Below are 21,389 nucleotides of genomic sequence, written 5' to 3'. Positions count from 1 at the left end.
CTGCTGCCAGGTGACTCTCTCCTAATTGATCTCAAAAATCAGCCTTTATGCAATTAAAAGCTAAAGAAAAATCTCTTAGTTGTAATTTAATATTTTGGAAGATGCTGTAATGATGGAATCTATAAACTCATTTATACATACATGTATGCAGAGAGCATATATTTGAATGTAAACTAACAAATTCACATTTAAGATAGAAAATACAACATACAGGTGCATTTTTCCCTGCAGTTAAAGCCATGCTAAACTGCTAAAAGAAACATAATGCAAAATAACTTTTCATGTTTCTGGACATGCTTTTGACACCTTTATCTTTGGTTAGATTTGCAGTCTGGAGGAAGGGAATCAATGATTGCTTGTTTTGTTTTCAAAGTCAAATGCATTTGGAAATTTGTAATTAATATTTGTACAAAAAAGCAAGACAAATCTAGTTGAAAAGTACAACTGCAGAAAATGTAACCTGAAAACTAAAGGCCTGAACCTGAATATTTCTGCAGAGCTATTAGTGTAACATTTTGTATAATATCCATACCAGTTAGATAGAAAACATGTTAGATAATTAACATGTAGTTAACAGAAAGTCTTTAATTGCTGTCATAGAGAAGACCCCAGAAGAAAAAAAATTACAAATTTTCCCTTTTTGATGGCTGAAAAGTTTCAAACGTTGCAGAATGATTTCACTGTTACAGGTGGAGATCATCTAGAATGCTATTAAGTGGCTCAGTTTGCCCTTTAAATAGGGGTTTTAATGTGCAGTGTAGATACATGCTGGCAGATCCATGCACAGGCATGTTCTTACAGTGCCAGAGGCCTCATATGGAAGTTTCCTGAGCTACTAGATTAAAATTTTGATTTAACTTGTCACTTTGATGAGAACCTATGACAATGAAGAAACCCAAAACATGAAGTTACTTACTGGGTGGATATGAAACCTTAGTTGTTGTTTTTTTGTTGTTGTTGTTTTAAATGTATTTGTTTTTGAAAGACACAAAACACTTTGAGCAACATGAGAATCCAAATTAAATTCCAACAAGCTTCCATTAACTTCAACCAAGCAGGAGTTTCACACATTCACACTGACACAGGCTAACACACAAAACCTTTGACAAAGGGTAAGCCTGGATAACCAGCTGCTTAAGATGTGAAAGATGCCATAAATAACATAATCACAGCAAAATTTGCCCAGTGTGCATTTCAGAAATTAAAAGTAACATTCCATCAATAGCAGTTTTTGAGATGCCTGCTGAGCTTGGCACCAGAACTGAAGCATTAAAATCTATTTCAAAGCTGTTGCATGAGAATAGAGAGGATTCTCTAGAAACAGCAAGATATCTTCACAGACTAGCACAGGAGGTAGAACAAGCAACATTCAAAAATAGTCTCCAAAGAACAGAAAAGTATTAGCTGTCAAGCTATCTATTGGCAATGCTCTCCAGAGCAGTCAGAATCTCAGTCTCCCCATTTCATCCTCATTTTTTCCAAGGCTGGGCTCAAGACCTCACAGCTCCCCCAGTGTTCACAAGATCTCCTCACAGTTCTCTCAATGTACTTCAGCTTTCCTAAGTGAGACTGCCACCATTTCTCTATCTCATCTCTGTCTCTCATTCCTATTATTCCTCCTTGCCATCATCCAGATTTGTCTCAGAAGGCTTTTCTTTGCCCTTTCCTGCCTCATTTCCCTGAAATTATGTCTACATGAGAAGGTAGAAGATTCATAGGGTAACTCAGGCCTGAAAGTCCATCATTTTGGCAAATTTCATATCTAGTTTCACTGCTGAGGCAAGTATGTGACTCCAAATTAAGTCAGGTACCTTCTGATGTGAAATCTGTAATCGTCTCATCACTTCGGTTTCCTGTACTTTAAAGCAATAATTTACTATGAAGGGCTTTTGGCTAGAGAGCACAGCACTGCCAAGTTATACTGAAATGGTGTCCTAGTTAATTCTTTCTAAAACGCATTTTATTATTTGGTTTGGGGGAGAGTTGGTGAGGGAAGGGGAAGACTATTTCTTAGAAGCACATTAAGATGTTTGCTACTCCCAAAGTTGAAAGCTGCCTGAGAAAAACACCAGTTGTGACTTTATGAGCTTTTTTATGTGGGAAACAGGTCTAAGGTAATAATGTTTTTAAAAGTGGCATACAGAGAAAATGCCATTGTATTTTCACACAGAATATTTACACACAAAAAAAAAGTAGGTCAGTATTAGCTTAGGATTCCAGCTCAGTTTCATTCTTAAATGCCTGTCACTGGTAACATGGGTCTCCTTTTGTGTCCCTGTCAGACCCCTCCCACTCCAGCCTTATAGAAATAAAACCCACAAAAACCAACAAACAAAAAACAATGAAAAAACACCTCTTTTCCAACTCTTCAATTTAATAATTTTTTCCTTCCTGTCTATTTCAATCTCCTTGTTCACTCTCTGGTAGCCTTCATATCTCCACAGCAATACTGTTCTTTCCTTTCCTATGCAAGGCTCCCAATAAAAGATTATGAAAGAAAGTAAGACCATTACAGATCAAGGTTGTTACTACTGTTATCTCTGACTGTTAAGTTTAAGAACATTTATAACAAAGAAAGTACAAATCTCACCTCTCTACATCATGGGAGATATTCACATGTAAAGTTTTGAGAAAGTCTGGATTGCAATTTTCACACATCATTTGATATGTGTACAATCTGAAGCCTGATTCAGGCTTTGCATTTTATATTCTAAATAACACTATTGATTGTTCAAAATGTTTGGATTATAAGCCTAACAAGAATGAAATAAAACTGATGATGTATTTTGTTTACTAAATATACATTTTTCTCCTGAAAATCAACACAACTGCAGAAGTACATGAATGGACTTATATACTTGAATGATGTGTCCATCATATCTTAAGACATGCAGTGGTTATACACCTGTTACACTGCTGCAAAATCATTGTGTTTTCAAGAAGAAAATCTGAAAATTATACTAATTTTCTCAAAATGGTCTTTTCCTTTTTTTTTTTTAAATATATATATAACAGTGTAAATTAACAAATCATGCATTACACATGCACTATTGATTCCCAGGAACCTAGAAGTTTGGAATAGATGTTTATGTCAACTTGCAACACCTGTAAAGAGGATGAGGCCCGTTCATCGTGTGTTGCAGAAATATAAATTTAAGTTAATGATTCTGCTAATTTTCATGTAATATTATGAACATACATTATTTGTGCATTTCATAAAGACTAGCACATTTATTTATGTATCTTCCAGAGAATAAAAAAGAAATTCCATTTCCTACTTTTAAATTTGGGCAACTTAGGAATTCAAGTTTTTGAGAACCAAGTAAGATGAGTTCAAATGGGAAAAAACAAACAAACAAATACTTCCGCAAAAAAAAAAAAAACCAAAACACAACAAACCAACCCTGAAACTAGATGCAGTTATCTAAGCATTCAGCCTGTTCTTCCATTATAGATTGCTGAGGAAAGGTGAAAGAAGTTTGGATGAGAGCTTAGAGTACAAACCCACATTTTTTCTCTAAATTTTGGGGATAAAACATATCACTCAGACCTCCAGAAGATTTTGAAAGAAGCTGTTTCATTGCTGCTCAGTTACTCTGTATTTCTACATATACATTTATATACTCACATGTACATATACACACCCTTATACCTTTATTCCCACCTTTCTCCCATGCATTTAAAACAATCCCACATTGCAAATCCACTGAGAAGTACTTAAAGATAACTTCAAAGTTATATGGTTACACATTCAAGAGTCAGGAGGCAAAGTAACAGCTGAACTTTTAGATTTATTACAGTGTTATCTCAGTACTCATACAGGTACAACAGAACTTATACCTTCCAACACTTTAGAGTCAAAGAAATAATTAACTATTTCTAAATATACCTAATTTTTAAATCTTATTGCATTAAAATTAAGATAGCAACTAGAATAATAAAACTGAGATAATTAACAGTTTTTCAAGAAACTCCCGATCGGTGCTAACCAAGGTACCTAAAAGAACTGCAGGGGGAAAAAAGACAGGAAAAAAGATGTTTGTTCTTTCACAAATAATAATTCTATATAATTTGACTGTGATGAATGCTGGTACTGAAGTAAGTGAGATTTAAATGCTACTCTCAGCAATTAAACTAAAAACAGTTAAATAGCTGTTCTAAAGTTACTGAAGCATAACTCAAGTAAGTAATTAGGAAAGGCATAAAAATGCTACTTCAGATTTATTATATACACAGCTCACATCCAAAGAAGTATGTTCTTTTGGGATCCTTTCTTCCCAGTTCTCTTCCTTGGACAAGGAGGAGCATAAGAAAAAATAATTATGCTTTGCTTCTTTGTTCTGCAGTGATAAACCAGATTGTCAACTGCATATTGCATCACTTGTTCAGGAATCTTCAGGATTTGGGATCCTAACCCTGTCCTTTCTTCCATCCCATCTGCTGTGGAAGTGAATGTAGAAGGGTTTCTGTTAATATTTTCAAAGACTGTTTTATGGAGGCAGGTGTCATTTTAATGGAGGAGATGGGGTGATTTTTTATGGGTTTTCTCCTGGCTCAACTGCATCTCATCTTTTTCCTGTTTTTATGTTGGTTAAAGTATCTTTGACACAATCAGGTTAGAAATTCTGGACATTTATGCCTATGAGCTGTATAAAGGAAAAGAGGCATGGGCTATCAAAACCGAAATGCTCTACCGACAGTTCAAGATTTTCCAGCTCTGGTATTGATTTAATCATCAACATGATCTCCTTTGTTTTCCAAAGGAGTAAGAATACAGATGACCACGGTAGAAAATACATAGTCAAGCTGAAGCTATGGTACAACATATTACCACATATTCATTGGTATGACCACTACTAGAAGCACGTTGCAAGCATTTATCTCCTCCTGCAGCAGCTGCCTGCAGCTATACTGATCTGGTGCCTCCACAGCTCAGGCACATCAAATGAAGAGAGTCAAAGGAGATTGGAAGATCTCCTTTGGATGATCTCCAAAGCCCAAGCTATGGCCTGGAAGTAATTTATCAAGCATATTTATTTGGCCTAAAGGAGATTTATTAAAATTTATTGTTTCCTCTGGGGCAACACAAAACAAAATTTAAGTATTGACTGAGGTGCTATCTTCAAATTAATTCTTTAAAAAAACTCAGTGGTCTTCAGTTATTCCACAACTATTTCCTGAAGGCAAAGGGCTTTTACTGGCAACAGAAGTAACTCAGAAGAAAACTGGTGAAAACAGGAGTTACCAAAACAACTTTCATAAGGTATATAAATCAAGAACATTCATAAGAAAAATTCAATTACATTTCTTAAGCTTCAGAAGAAAAGGAAGAGCACATTTTATCTGGAGCAAAAAGGGATTAAAGATACTCAGAACTGTGAAACAAAGGGGCAACATGATAGACATTCAAACTACTTTGATATAACAGTGTCAGACAGTCGAATAGAAATGGGCATGTTATTTTCTGTAGCTTTAAAAACCAAAACCTTCCTTGAGATTCTAGGAAGAGAAGTGCTAAGATGAAAATTAACTGCCATTAAATATAATTTGGAGTTGTTATGCTGCTTTATGATTACTTTTGTTGACAATATTTTCCACCTGCCACATCTGTAATCAAAGTTTTCTTTTATTTTGTTAGAAACTTGTTGAGTTGTGACATTAGTCTTGTCTAGTTTTAAAAGTGGCTCCAGATAAAGCTAACAAATAAGGATAGAGAGGATTCTTTTATAACTTTGTAAATTTTATTAAACTGTGTGTACATCAACCTGAGACTGATTTGAAAGAGCAAGGTATTGGGGTAAGCTTATTTTAAATTTAAAATCTCAGCATCAAGTAATAGATTTTGAGGAAAAACCCTTCTTATATGGCAGGCACAGACAAGCAACTCTCTGGCAAGAAGCAGATGGCAGACATACAGCTGAATGCTCTGATCATCACCAAGATCATCACTCAAATCAAAAAGGGAAGCACAGAATAGACAAATGGGATGGAAGTAACTCTTAATGCTCAGATTTGCCTCAAGACACAAATTAAAAAAATGAAGTGGAGAAAACCACTACCTCTCCACAAATTGCTTCCAAATTGTCTTACTTCTGTCACAGGTTTTCCTACTTTTGGAAGTGTGGCAACTATGAAAAATGAAGTCTCTCTTCTTAGCTCTGTTCTTGGGACAGGTAGGATTAATCACTCAAATCTCTGAAAACTGATCAAGGAGAAAGACTAAGTAGGATTAAGAGATACTGGGAAGAAAGTAATTAATCCAAAGGAAATTTCTAGCTTTAGTTTGAGTTTAAAAGCAAGTCAAACGAATACAATTTCAGACTGAAAGAGGGAGATATAGGGATATCCTGCCCTGCGTAATTTTACTATTCAAGCAGATTATCTTTCCTCCTTCACATTTCTAAACTGCATATGTCTACAGATCAGCCCTAAGAAACTCTTGAATAGAACTCAGTTTTCAGTTCTGAAGACTGTATTTAAGCAGGCATAGATAGGAAACAGCATGTTAGTCATACAACAATAATAACACAATGGCAGAGTCCATCTATTTCCCCAGGGTTACAGAACTGGGAGTTGCATAGCACTTGCACTGAGCATATCCCATTGTGAATGGTTGCATAGATTGCATATGTTACTTTAGTTATGATGGGTTAATTTATATGCAATTTTATCAGCTATGATAAAATGCTGTCATATTCAAGCATACAACATTCTCCCATATTGCTCTGGGGTCTTGATTTGATTCTTACTCTGAGAGGTTATTTGACATCTTAGTCAGTACTGACTTCAAGAGTTACCTGTAATACACATTTCGAAATCAGAGAATTTGTGATTCAACATTTGAAAATGCAGCTGTCATATTGTTCACTTTGGTGTCAACAATAACAATTGCTGAATGCTCAAAACCATACACATACTTGATAAAAAAGCAATAATGTGGTTCAGCTTTCCTGGTGTGTTTGTAAAAAAACACATTGAATTATTATCCAGTGGACAAAACAATCAGGAAAGAGTTTTATATTATTTTATTTATAACTTGTTAGTGATGAACTTAAAAATTTTTCATATGGAAACCTATTTCTAAACCTAGGAACAATTTTAATTTAATTTGTCAGACAAAAAGAATTTGCTTGAGTAGCAAACTTCAGTTCAAATACAAAGTTTCTTTCTAGCAGTGAAGAATATTAGATTCCAAGGAGAAGACCCCTGGACTATAGAACAGCACAAACTCTTACTAACAATATCCCTAGAGGTAAAAACACCTAGAGAAATACCCAAAAAATGAGACTGGCTGCCCAGAGAGGATATACAATTTGTGTCCTTGGATATATTCAAAACTCAGTGAAGAAGCTGAGATGATTGGGCCAGCTTTAAGCAGGATGTGGGAATAAGAGAGCTTCAGAGGCCCCTTGCAACCTCTAACATTCTGCACTTGCATGATTCCATTTTCGCTAACTCTATGCAAGTAATTCTCTCCAAATCACTCTATTAAGAGAAGACAGACGAAATAATTGAAGAATTGAGAAGAGAAGCACAGGAGGAATGAACTGGTTGCTCAGAGTAATTGCTGAATTATTTTCAGAACCAGAACCACCAGATAAGAAGTCCTGACAGTAAATTGGGCTGTTTATTCAGTAGTATTTCTAGTGAGCACTTACTACTACCTCTTGTTAGTATTGAGTCTAAAGCCAGATTGAAAGGCAAATAATGAAATTCACAGAAGCAAAGCAAGAAGCACTGAAAGGGAATAAATATAGGGAGAGACATATGGAGTAATTAAGATTCAAAGTTCTCAGATTATAGGAAATCATGATGTGTTTTGTATTAAGAGAGACAAGCAAAGAGAACAAAGCTAGTGGAAAGAGCCTGAAGTCAAATTAAGAGAGGAAGCAGTATGGTACTGGTGGAAGAAGGAAACCTACAGTGAGTGCCTGAGGTGCATACATGATGGAAGAATAAATTTATTGGAGATGGCAGTGTATAGTGACAGACTGCAAAAAAGATAAAACCAACAAAGACCTCCTTATGCACATCAGTTTTGCTGCTACAGTAGATCATAGTCATTGAATCAATATGCCAAAGGGATACTAAAGAACAAATAAAATCCGTTAGAGTTGAGAAGATACAGTTTGCACCAGCTAAGAAAACATTTACTTAATTGAATAGGTTATAGTATGTTATTATAGCTGTATAATAAAATTGTTTCTCTGCATCTTGGAGTACCTGGATACTTGTTTTGTGAATGAAGCATTTTCTACATACTGTATAGATAATGACTCAGCTAGCTACAAAAATTCTTCTAGCCATCCCATACCTTCCAGCACCCTCCAGTAGAATTAAATGCCTGCCAGTTGACAGGAGAATCTGAAAAAGAAAAAAATGGTAATCTATATTTTTGAGCAATTGACAATGACCTAGGTTACATGTTATGTGTGCATGTTTTGGATAACAGAAGTCAGATGTGTGGTATCAGTGCTTACGGCAGGCTCCATCTAGTCTCCTTAAAACCATGAGGTATGCCTCCTCAACATATTCACTCCTACCAATAATAGGGTTTAATTAGTGAAATTGTCTGTTCTCTCATCAGGCTCCTATAGCCTGAAGTAATTTTCTGTGTTCCTTAGTACTACATGTGACTTCAAATGAATCTCATGAGTTGTGTATTAGACCCTTCATTAAGTATGTTTCTGCTGTCCTTAAAATCTTTGAAAATGCTTGTCCAGAGCTCTCAAAAAATGCAAATACTTAATTTTGCTATATTTAGCAACAACCATTACAAGTGTCTGTGCTGGAAAAAAATCAGACAACATTCCAGCAGAAAAAAATAGTTCTAGAAAGCTGAAGAAAATATAGCTGTGGGACATATTAATTAATACCAGCTCTGTTCATCATATACGTTATAGACCAAGGACCAATTCATGCTTATTCCAGATTCAGTCAGGAGTCCACCAATAATTAATGTCTATGAAAACATGGAGAAAAATAAATTATGCTTCAGTTAGAACCATACTTCCTATACAAAAGTATGCTAACTCTTCCTCTTGTTTTCTTCCTTGTAATGGCAGAAGAACTTGAAACATTTATACCAGTTACAACTGGAGTCTTCTTATTCGACTTGTAGTGGAACCATTTGATACCTTTCTGCCTACAGCAAGAAAGAATACATAACCAGTATTGTAATAGTCCTCTGACTGTTCTTTATAATGTGTTACTGGACTATAGACACTAATCACGACCAACCCTGTAAGCTTTAACACAAGCAAATTAAAAAACTAAGTGCATGATAATAGGCACTACCTGGCACTTTTAAAGGCATTCGTTTTTTGTTTTGGCTATTTTTTTTTAAAGTAGGTACAAGTCTAGACCTTTATGAGTTTTCATAACTGTAAAACATTACTAACATGCATAGACATCCTCCCCACCCCCTCACACTCTTTGATTCCTCATCCTTACCATCTCATAGAAGAGGTGCACTCATGATTTTTCATACAGCGTTTTTTTGCAATTTTGGTGTGTACTCTTCAATACACAAATTTTAATTTGGGAATGACAAACCTCATCTGATGTACTACATCTCAGTTCTGCTCCCTTAAATGGAGTAGACACTTACATCAGTCATATATCTTCCAGGTCTCTCATTTCCTGAGAATGCATGCAGCTATTTTCTTTTCATTACCTATTTTTCAGTCAGCGGTAAGAATATGACAGTCTAAATTTAGGATCATCTCAGCCACAGGTACTGTACAGATAAGTTAATAAAAAATGCCATTTTTCTTTTTTCATTCATACCAACCTGAACAGATATGCAACACAGTCTTTGGAGGGGTAGAAATCAGGGGATTCTTTTGTAATCTTTTGTAGAATATTGTTGCTCAGCAGCTTCTTTGTGAATCAAGAAGGTGATCCTGCAATCATCACAGCTCATCAAATTTCACTTAATAAGAACTCAAGAGGGCACTGGTGAGAAATACAGTGTAGAGGGATAACTGGAATGAATTTGATGATACTGCTTTACAAATTGTATCTAGTACTATTCAATTAGTTTGATGTGTTGAAATCTCAGTGGAAAAACTAAACAAGGCAAGATTTATAACAAAAAGAGATTTCTCTCAACTAATATTGATCAATAGAAAAAACAAACCTTCCTGTCAAAAGAATTATGTCAGATAGCTTCTCCCTTTCATTCAAACCACATCAGCTGGTCTCGCAATCTTTTCCCTAAAGCCCAGACTCACACATCACGATAGCCGCAGCATTGCTATAGCAACTGGAGGGAGAGTAGCTAAAAATGTATACAATTCAATCATTCAGCAAGACTAATTTGCAAAAAGTAGCTAATAAAAAAACCAAAGAGATGCCACTGCTACACACCCCTCCACATCCTCCCAACAGAGATAGCACACAGACACACATTCTCACTCACTTGGCCCTCTTCACCATCAGCAACAAAGAGAAGTTTCAGCTGAGGTAAGTGTAAAAGGCATTCTTTTTTTTGTAAGTAAATGGTGTCAATACATGTTGGAATGATTATTTTCTACCTCTTAAGATTTGTCACTACACTCTACTAAAGTTTAACAAAGTATGTAACACAAACACATTTTTGGCATTGCAATTAGTTTTAAAAAATGTTTTTCTCAAGCCCAGGGGACCACTGAACTCTAGCCTTCAGAATGCTGCATGTGACATATGACACAATTTTACATATGTCAGAAGTCAGTCCTGTTAATTCCAGGAAAACAGTGGAGGAAACTATGGAAAGGTCCAGCGCCCCTTGGATGAGGCGTTTACTGGAGCTCAGGCTTTTGCACAATAACATCAGGCATCATTCAGTTCAGTTGTAACTTTTCATGGGAACTTTCCCAATTTAAAAAAAAAATGAACTGGAAATTACTTTTAAAATAATTTAACTTTGTGTACTAAATACTATGATTTTTTTCAAAATATTTCTTCTGCTACCAAACGTGCTTATACGAGGGTGAAGTTCGATTAGGTTTTATTCCTCTAACTTCATACAAATCCCCCCAGAAGTTATCATATTTTATGTCTCATTTATTAGGCATAGAAATTAAAGCATCTCAGTCTTCCTGATTTGACTCTTTAAAAGCAAATTTGCCTGCTCAGTTCATATACTAGAACTTAGGTGTCATGATTTCAATGCCATGTGACCAGTAAACATCACCTCCATTTATCGTACTCAAACACTTACTTTGGTTTCAAAGGCATAATTATCTGCAATTTAAAAACTTTAGCAGTCAAATTTTTTATATCTTATTTTCCATGTAAAACCTCAAATACAGAATTATATTGCATCAAGTACAACATTCCATCAACTTTTTTTTCTTTCCTCTACAACAAGTATAGAAATAGATTTTTTTTTTGCCCCCAAATGCCCAGTGTCACTGTCTAAATACTTATCAAGTCTAATAGGTTAGACTGAACTTTTAGCAGAAAATGCTTTTAATCCTTTTGGTACAAGGGTGGCTTTCTGCAGCCACCAGCTGCAGCTCTGAAAGCACTTGAAAGGTGTCGTTCTTTTTTGATAGCAGCCTGTGTGATAAATATGCCCATTGATAGCAAAAACCTGCAAGCAAACCTTTCAACTGATGCCGTGTAAAACCCATAATTGCTTATTAGTACTTTGGCTCATTTCAGATAAGTCTCTCCAGCCTTCCCCCCGACTCCCAGTCACAAGGTTTGTAGTGCAGAGTGGTTTGGGTTGAGCAGACAGACTGGAGAGCCACAAGTGCCCTCTTCTGGATATCCAATGCTACTCCAATTTATCCATGGACCAGCACTGAGGACTGATTCATGACCAGATGTCTCAAACACTCTCTGCTCAAGTGTTTTGCATTCTGTATCCCTTGTCTGAAAATGAAAAGATTTCTTGAATTGTAAGCTTTTTAGTGAAAGCTACACAGACTAAAGAGCATTAGCCAAATAGCTTAATAAGAAACTACCTAGCTGTGTAATTTAGGAAAGATTATCTCCCCATCATTTATGGGCAATGTCTCTGTCAATGTGTTTCTTAACTGAGTACAGAAAATGCATCTTTATTCCTATCATTTTCAAGGATTATTTAGATTAAGAATGGTCCTCCTTTTTCCTCCAAGTCTGACTTTTTTTTTTTTTATTTTTTGGTCTTATATCATCAATAAGGATAATCTATATATAAAGGAAAACATTAGGATGTCAAACCTCAACCATTAGTACATCTTACACCTAGCTACCAATCCTCAGCGAGGTAGATAAAGTTTCTCAATTCCCATCAATTCCCATCTGTGCTGGGAGTGTTCACAGGTCTGAAATGCACCAAACCACATCCATAAATCAGTATGTCCCTAAACAGAGATTCAATATATTTCTTATTTATTATATTTCCTTCATTTGACAATCCAGGCATACACATTCACATGCATTAAAAGATTAAAGATGAAAATTGAGAAAGGTCTTAAGCCTGAAAGTCCACGTAAATGAACTCAAATAATAAATCATTCTCTTATTTTATTTTGCTCTGCTCATATTTGTTATACCAGTTAATGTTACTGTCTGTAGGTGATTGGAAAATATGAAGTGTAGATGATGCCAGAAAGCAAAGAAGAACTAGCCATTGTGGACATGGTAGCAACTGTGGAAATGCCAACCTACTTCATGTGTAAACACTAACAAGGGGAAACTAAGGCATTTGCCATCTTCCTCTTGTCTGGCACACAGATCTATTTGCAGACGTATGGCACCTATTGATCAGGACTTGCACACAGTTATTTTCTTGTTATCTCAACAACAGGTGTGCTTATAGCAGGAAAAAAAAAGCCCCTCAATTATCTATGTCTCAAAGAGATAATTTTTTGTAACATATCAAATTCTGCGGCTTCTTGGATCAAATAGCTTCCTCATTTTTTTTAACCTCTCTAGATCTCTGAACTAACTTCAATGGCTTGTGCTGCTTTTTAGTACATGTTCATCTAAAGAAACTCATTAACATGCTGGCTATATCATTTGCTAATCACTAATGAAAATGTTAAATTAGATCAGACATAAAATTGATCTCTGTGACATCTCACTACACACCTCTTGCCCTTCACATCCCAGCTCAATATACTGCTGCTTATCATTATCTTTTATTTACGTTCAGTCTTTTGGACATTTTTCAGCTTCTGTGTTGAGTCAATTTACAATAATTTTTCAATGAGACTTTGCAAATCACTATGTTATGAATTTTTACTATCACAATACTTCATTAGACTTTACATACATTAAGCTTCCTGTATCACTGTTTTTTGTCTGTTATTTACTAGATGATGTAGAAGTTACTTTTGCCTGCTATTCTTCATTCTTTCCTTATCCTATCACTCAGTAAGCTTTGAGAGCTTGCAAAAGCGACATCTGTTTTCATATACTACCAAGACTTAAAGTTAAGACTCTTGCACAGTGCTGTAATCATTAGGATCATGCTTTCCATCAGCAATATATTTATCCCATCTCAGTGACAGATTCTCAGTTCTCCATGATTTTCATAAGTCATTACAGGTGGTTTGGTCACTACCCATTTATATCCTGAGATACATATGCTCGGAACAGCCAATCTATGCTTTTCCTCCCAACCTTCTGGTCCTATCCCCATCATATTTTTTTTCATCAGTTCTGATTTGCTTCCTTGCTACAACCTTCCTTTGACAAAAAGGCAATAGCCTTTACATATACTGCAATATACTAAGCCCTTTCCTTTCTTTTTTTTTTTTTTCCCCACTGGTTTTATGCTGCAGTTAATAGGAATAGTAATAAATTGTCTTCCTTTCTACAGAAAAAAAATGCCGGATTTATATATACCTGCTTAAACATCATTTTAAAATCCACTGATACCCAGCACAAATCACATGGCACAATTCTGAAGAGAAGGCTTTTGTCTGGTCCATTTGTAAAACAAATACTACCAACATTTCTAAAAAAAATTTCTGATTAACTAGAGCTTTTTTATAAATCTTTTAAGGAATCTTAATTGAATATCTGAGGAAAGATACATTGCTCTTTCAAACTATCTAATAATTATCAAGGAGATAATCAATACTTTGATACCAAGCTTGCATTATTTGTTATTTCAGAATTGGTCAGAGTGATTAAATTTTTGGTATGTGGGAAAAGCAATTTTTGTGCAACGAAGATCATATACATCCTTAAGGAAAAACTAATTATAATCCAGGTCTAATTTTATGTATGAGATTTCAGGGAATAGTATTAAGTTCCTGACACCATAGAACTGATTTATCAGATAATATGCAAGAAAGTTTGTAGTAAATATGCCTTTGAAAGGCAAAACTCAGGAAAGAATTATGTCTTTTATATATCTAGATATCCAGCACATTATGTCAAAAAGAACTTGTATCGTTTAATGGATTATAATTATCATTTAGTCATTAATAAAATGCTACTAACTGTAGGATTTAAAATACATCCAAACAAAAAAAAATTATCACTGATGAAGTATATTGAAAGTACACAAGACAAAAAGCACAAAGATATTTTGTTTCCTGTATACAGCAAAAAACACCAAAACAAAAAAGAAAAAATCCTGAAACTACAAGAATGATTTTCAAAATAATTTTATTCAGCTAACTTTATGGTCAAGAGAAAATAATTCTTAGCAGTCTGGTGGAGAGAATTATGACAGGTGCCCAAATGCAAGCTGCCTTTTCAGCTCTTTGTAAAAAGTTGTCACACAGGACAGGGGACACTGGAAAAGTCTGCACTCTCCTGTGCAGAGCCATACCAGGAGCTCCAGCACATGAGAATGGCAACAGACCTTTATGTATCAGAAGCAGATAACAGAAGGTGAGATCGAACTAGATGCCTTTGCTTCAGATGGCTAAAGACAGGTGAAAGTAATTTAATTCCTCATATATTACTTCATATAAGCAAAGCAGAAGAGGAATTTAACATAAGTTTGAAGACAAATGCAGAAATAGCAGGAATGTAATTTTCAATGTGAAGGTCTGTAGAAACTTGCATAAAGTTTTGGGTATTGTTGTATGGAAGTCTGTTTTTAGGGTGCTTTGAGGCCAGTATAGATGTAGAAATTTAGGTTGAATTTAATGATAATTTTAAACAATCGAAAAAAAATATCTCTTTGAATGAGTATTTTTGTTAAAGAACTTCTTCCTTGGAGGGAAGGCTATAAATGAGTAGAGAAGTTACCAGTAGATTGTTGGAATATAAATTTTATCTATTTACATTTCCAAACTCCTTTTTCTGTTTTTATTAAATTCTTTTTCCCCATGTTTTGCTTTCCTTATGATCACAATTTGACATGCAGCTGATTTTCATTTTAAGCTGTTTATAGTATTCCTCCAACTTTCATCTGTTATTTGCACTTCTTGTGATCTCTTTGGAGAAAGGAACAAGTATTCCCATCTTTACAAGCAGCACCGTGAGTATTGTGGGAGCTACCTGAATAAGCACTAATAATGACAAGAGTAATAATTTAGACTGTTTTCTCTTATCTGGTCTATCAGAATCAGTTCACCCATACAACATTAGTACTTCACTATCATCCACCAATGATCTGCCAAAATATTTAACTTAAAAACTGATAAGCATGTCTTGGCTGCACGCACACTGAAGCATTAAAAAAACAGAAAGCAAGCTGTATGCTGCCTATGCATATTTTATTTATACGCAGACAGGGAGTACCATTATGAGGGTCATCATCACCAATTCTCACACTCACTAAGATTTTGGCCAGGAAAATCAGTATCACATAAAAGCAGTCACCTGTATTTGCAGATACAAGATTTCAAACAAAAGACTGCATAAAAAGACCTAAAATTTGAAGTCAATAACAAGCTAAGGAATTCTGTGAAACTGAGCATGGTAAAAGACAACAGATCAACAGTTAAGTTCCTGAGTGCATAGAAACAATAATCTAAAACCTGTATCGAAAGTCCAGAACTGAAAATGACAACATAAGGAAGAGTCATTCCTGATGTTTCTCTGAAGCCACCAGCTCAACATACAGCAGGACTCCAAGTGAAACCACTGCAGCACTCCCTCAGGAAAGGTATTAAGAATAAGTCAGAAGAATATAGTTTAAACCACCCCACTGCCCCCCAAAAAACCTACCTTATCCAGAGCAGCACATGCAACACCACATCTCAGTTGAGTTAGACTCCAAAGCACAGGGGACCCAATGAAGTAGAGACAAAGGCAACTACAAAGAAAAAAGGTTTGCAGCAACTGCCCTACAATGAAAGATTAAGAAGGCTGAGACTCCTTAATTTGGAGGCAACAGCACAAAAGCAACATCACATTTACACTTCAAAATTTTCTGAATCTAGTGAATGACTGCAAACTATTATTCACTAAATCAATAACGCTAAAACTAAGAACCACTCAATAAAGCTAGCAAGGGATTACATTAAAGGAGATAAAATAAAATATCATAAAGACACAACAGTACTCTTTATATCTTGTTGCAATATATCAAGATTGTGGAGGTAAACTGTAACACTAAATTAAAAAATACACTACAAAAACCAAACAAATCAACCCCAAAATAATCCGCATCCAAACAAAACAAAAGAAAAAATCCCAAAAAACAACCTTCACAAGGCACAGAAAGAGAAGTTAAAAGATAAGAAAGATCTAACCTGCCAATGTCCCTGAAAATGCAGTTCATGGGCAAAAAAACCAACAAACTAGGAATGCTATTCCCCAAATAGCACTTCTCCCTATTCTCAGCTGGAGAACATTAAGTTGGATGGTCAATTGCTGTGACTCAGCTGGGCCTTCTTATGCTTTTATCCCAAGAAATTCTATTCTTTTGTTACAAGAATGAAAATGCAGTTATTAGTAATGCAAACACATACTTATTGGGCAGTCTGTTAACTGAGATAATATACAGTACTTCAAAATTAAATGTCAGAATTTACTTACTACAAGGAATAAAAACCTAACAGAAAACACCCAAAGCATTTTTCAAAGAATAACCTGGAAGGATTGAAGGAACGAGTGCACCCTGTTTACTGACTATACACCTACAAAAAGTCAGTCACAGCTATTCCTGACTTTTAGGGACATCATATTAAGGACTTTGAAGTAACTGAAGCCGACGAGGTTTTTCTTTCAAAATAAAAAAAAATCATTGTCTATACTTGTGATATGGAACTGCAGTGCTTTCTCAGAAATAAGTATTTTCAAAGGGATAACAACTGCCAACCTAGTGAAGAGAAATATGGAAAAATTACATTCAGATAAAAATTCTGGTCTCTTATCAGGGGTAAAAAATAATAAACAAACAAATTTTGTCCAGGTCATCAATATATCCCAGTTTTTCAGGTCACAAATATTTCCTTTACTGATTTCAGCACACACCTCTTGCTAAGGGTATTCTCTTTTGGTTCTCCTGTTAAAACCAACCAAACAAGAAAAACAATAACAACACCAAGGCTCCATTAAAGAATTAAGTATTTGATGGTAAACTTTTGACTTCTTATCTATGATGCTCAATCTCTTAGAAGGTACTTTTGCTTATAGACACTAGGTTGAATCCACTTCAGCAGCACTGGCTTTTGACTGTTGGAACTACAGAGCACAGAACAATTCACTATCTGTTTGCATCTGAAGTCATTAAAAGTGGAAAACAGAAAACTCTGTGTCAGGATCCAATCCTGCAGATTGCTGGCTGACTTTGTGTTCTCTCTGGAAAACAGTTTTATTCACTTACTGGAATCTATACATATTCAAACTCATTAAACTATTTTAGTTCTAAGTACTAAATCTAGCAGAAGTCTCAGGTCCACATGCCTGGTAGAAATACTCAAGCTCAAGTGCTCCTTTAGAGCTGGTGAAAAACTCTTGCAGTCAGACCCTTGGAAAGTCAGAGTACACAAAGTGCTAAAGTCAAAAAAAGCCTAGGAAGCCTAAAAGGACAAAGCCCAAATGTTGTGGTGGGATATGAAATTAAAGCTAAGAAAGGTCCAATAAATATTCATCAATTCTTAAATGAAGGTGGAACCTTAAATTCACTAATTCTACTTGTGTGTGCATAGAAGATTTGACTTCAATCACTCAGATAGCCTGACAAATTCTGTAGGTCATGAATTCTAATGTGTAGTAATTGCACTATGGCACAGACATAAAACCACATATTAAATACTAATTGAAATTAGGTTGAGTCAGAACATTTCTAGAAAAACAGGTTCTATCACTGAGCTTAACACTGCAAGTTGCACTCTTTCACACCAGCACACCACACTAAGGAAATTGTCCTTTAGCTTTATTTTTAATTTAAATATGATCCAGATAGCAGGCAATACAGACAAAGACTTGGATTATACTATTTGATTCTGGAATTCCTAAAATTCAAATGAAAAGTTAAAAGAACAAGCCATTTGAGAATGCTTTATTTAATGAACAGTCCTATGCCACTGGTTAGAATTTGGCAGTTAAACCATCAGAAATCACTGAGCCAGCATATAATTAGGATGGAAATGCAGCTATGCATAATGCCCATAATTAGGCCTATGAAAGCTGAAACAAGCAAAACCATTAAATCAGTCAATGTTTAAATCAGATGGTCAGTGCACCTACTCACTGAATTGTTTGCACATGGTTTCTGAGGTCCACAGGTGAACTGTAGCTCGTACATACTGTGCAGGCATTTTGCAGGAAAGCACACTTTGTTAGCTCCTACTCTGAATTAAGATTATCACCTACCATGTCCCAAGTACTGTAGCAGTACACTGCAAAGATAGCACAGCACACTGACCAGGCTAGTAGCTTTTTGAATAAAATAGAAAAGAGAGAGCCCAAGTTTACAAAAATACAGCCAGTTTGTGCATACCATCTACCATGTATTAATGTTTTTAATGTCTTGAGTGTCTGTTGCAGTGAATTGACACTGTATACCCTTAGCAATTATCCATTTTATTTCCATGTTCCAGTTTCTTTTGTGTGCTTCCATGCTTCAGTAATAATTTTTAAGTTCAGTGATCAACAAAGCTCACCTCTGCAACTGCCCTTTCACAACAAACACATGACACTATCTCCAATGCAGCTGGACAATTTCATTAAAGATCTGGGGATTTTTGTCTGAAGTTTTTCTACATGCAACACACAAGAAGAAATTCTTTAAACATACCCATTTGTGTCAAAAACCACTTCCAAATTCCGGCCAAGTTTTAAAAAAAAGTTATTCACAACACACTAAGGGTTTTACTTCTATTTCTGCCATGGGGAAACCTGATTACTCAGCAGACTTGTGACATTTAAACACAAAGATTTGCAGAAGAGAGTCTGACGTCCCAGGACTCTCAATTCTGACATTAACTGTATTCTTATCTACCTTTTCCTGATAAACAATACCTGAAAAGAAAATAGTTTTAAGTATATCAACTGAATAACACATGCTGAGAAAGAAAGAAACAACATCCAAAGACTGTCTAATTGGATATATTAAAAAACTTTTTCACTGTGAGGACAGTCTCTAGCTGTTGCATTTCCACCAAAACTTCAATATAAAGTTAATATATTTATTTTTTTCAGCCCACTTGGGAGTGAAGGGAAACACCACTTACAGCTCAGCCACAGGTATCATCAGCACAGATACCAGAGCATGCAACACATTCCACAGTTCCTGTGTTGTCCTGACAAAATTAGACCAATTCCTTTGGTCTAATTCCTCCAATTCCTTTGGAGGAAATCTGTTTATCTGCTTTATGCCAAAAATCAGGAGGCAGACTGTAATACTGAAATTGAAGTAGCAGGAACATAGAGTCCTTCTGACATGGTAAAAAGCTCAAGAATTATGCCTCTAGCTATCCATCTGGTATTTAATCCAAGTAATTTAAGTTGATTGTTCTTTCAGAGTTTTTGTAAATCTACCTCTATATGTCCCTAAAAAAAAATCTTAATACAGCACCCACCTGACACAGACAGACAGTATTTCATTAATTTCAATGTGTTTAATGTGTTTTAATACGTTAGCCCTGCAGCAATGGTATTCAGTTAGGAAAGATTCACTCTCTTAATGCCTTACATATTTTCTCAGCTCATAAAGTGCTACACAGTACTGCAGGGAGCATACCGTAGAGTTATTAAATGCCATTATTAAATATGTCACATTATTGCTGAAATCTGTACAAGGCAAGAAAACAGATAACCCTCAATATTTGAACTTTAAATATTATACAATATTTCAGTAGCTACATTTTCATTTCGTAATTCCAAAATGTCTCCAGAGCTAGAACCTACATATAATCACAACCCAAGATGAATATATTACAGTAAATGTGACAAGTTAGATGATAACTGTGGTGTTATGGTTTAGGATTTACAGTCATGATATGAATGCATTATGCACAGCGACAGTTGTCATAATTTATTCATAATTTTAGGAATATTATGAAAAATATAGAGGCACTTAAAAATCAGATCAATGATATGTGCATCGCTCAGTAGTTGAAACTCATATTTACTGTGCATTCCAATTTGCTTTAGTGCATTATTTTGTGGAGGGCCAGATTCCAAAATAGTAGCAGTTTTCTTGCTGCTTTTGTCATTTCACTGAAGCCCTCATAAAAGTTTGGATTCTCTAAGATCTTTTACACCCTCTTCTAGTAAAAATCCAGAACTTACTGAGATTATGGATTAAGAAGATTCCTGTGGAAATAAAAACTTAAAAACCGCATAGATTTATATTAATTATTAGAGAAGTCAAGGCAGTGTTACTTTCCATGCTCCCTGTTGTCAAGACTTGGCACCACACCAGAAGATGCCATGTCAGCCTCCTGGCTACATGACCAAAGAAATAAATGCTGCCCAGGGATAAATGGTGCACATTGTACCACACAGTGCAGTGTGCCACCTCCAAAGATATCATCCTGGGTTCTACATGGACTGTGTGAATTTAACTAATACAGAATTCACATACATACCTAGGAACAAAAGATACAAATACAGACCAAACAGAGAAAAGAATGGACTAGTGCTCTGGCCAACAATGAAAATATGCTCAAGAAGTCAAGTTATCCATGAAATGCCAACACAAAAAGGACCAGTAAAACCTTTGACTGGACACAGAAACACACCAACATACAAACATATATATAGGTATTATAAAAACCTTCATGTAAATATATACTCTGAGATAGACCTTGCAGTGTATCTTTGCAGCTCATCAGAGAGATCTCAATAGTTGCGTGCTCCTTTCTCAAAATGGATTCTGAAGGATTAGGAAATATGTTGAAAGAAAAACACAAATAAAATTTTAGTACCTAAGAATCTATTTTACAATTAAAGATTTAAAGAGCTCAAGCTGTTTCTTTTAACAAAATGTATGAGGAATAACTTGATTACTGTAAGAAAGTATCTTCACAGAGGGGAAAAAAGCTAGGTAG

At 35.3% G+C, this 21,389-nt stretch overlaps 1 protein-coding gene across 3 annotated transcripts in view; it reads right to left on the bottom strand.

Annotated features, from left to right (window-relative positions):
- Window positions 1–21,389, bottom strand: part of SGCZ (sarcoglycan zeta) — a 395,468-nt gene that overhangs the window by 346,582 nt on the left and 27,497 nt on the right. The window contains exon 2 of one of the 3 annotated variants that reach the window (XM_064418068.1): window positions 8,315–8,364. The exons of the other annotated variants lie outside the window; for them this stretch is intronic. Within the exon in view, the coding sequence (XP_064274138.1) occupies window positions 8,315–8,364 (50 nt within the window). The remainder of the gene's footprint in view (window positions 1–8,314; window positions 8,365–21,389) is intronic. 3 annotated transcript variants of the gene reach the window in all.

The sequence above is a fragment of the Passer domesticus genome, chromosome 4, assembly GCF_036417665.1.
Source record: "Passer domesticus isolate bPasDom1 chromosome 4, bPasDom1.hap1, whole genome shotgun sequence".
Taxonomy (NCBI): Eukaryota; Metazoa; Chordata; class Aves; order Passeriformes; family Passeridae; genus Passer; species Passer domesticus.
This window is presented reverse-complemented; position numbering and strand designations above follow the sequence as displayed.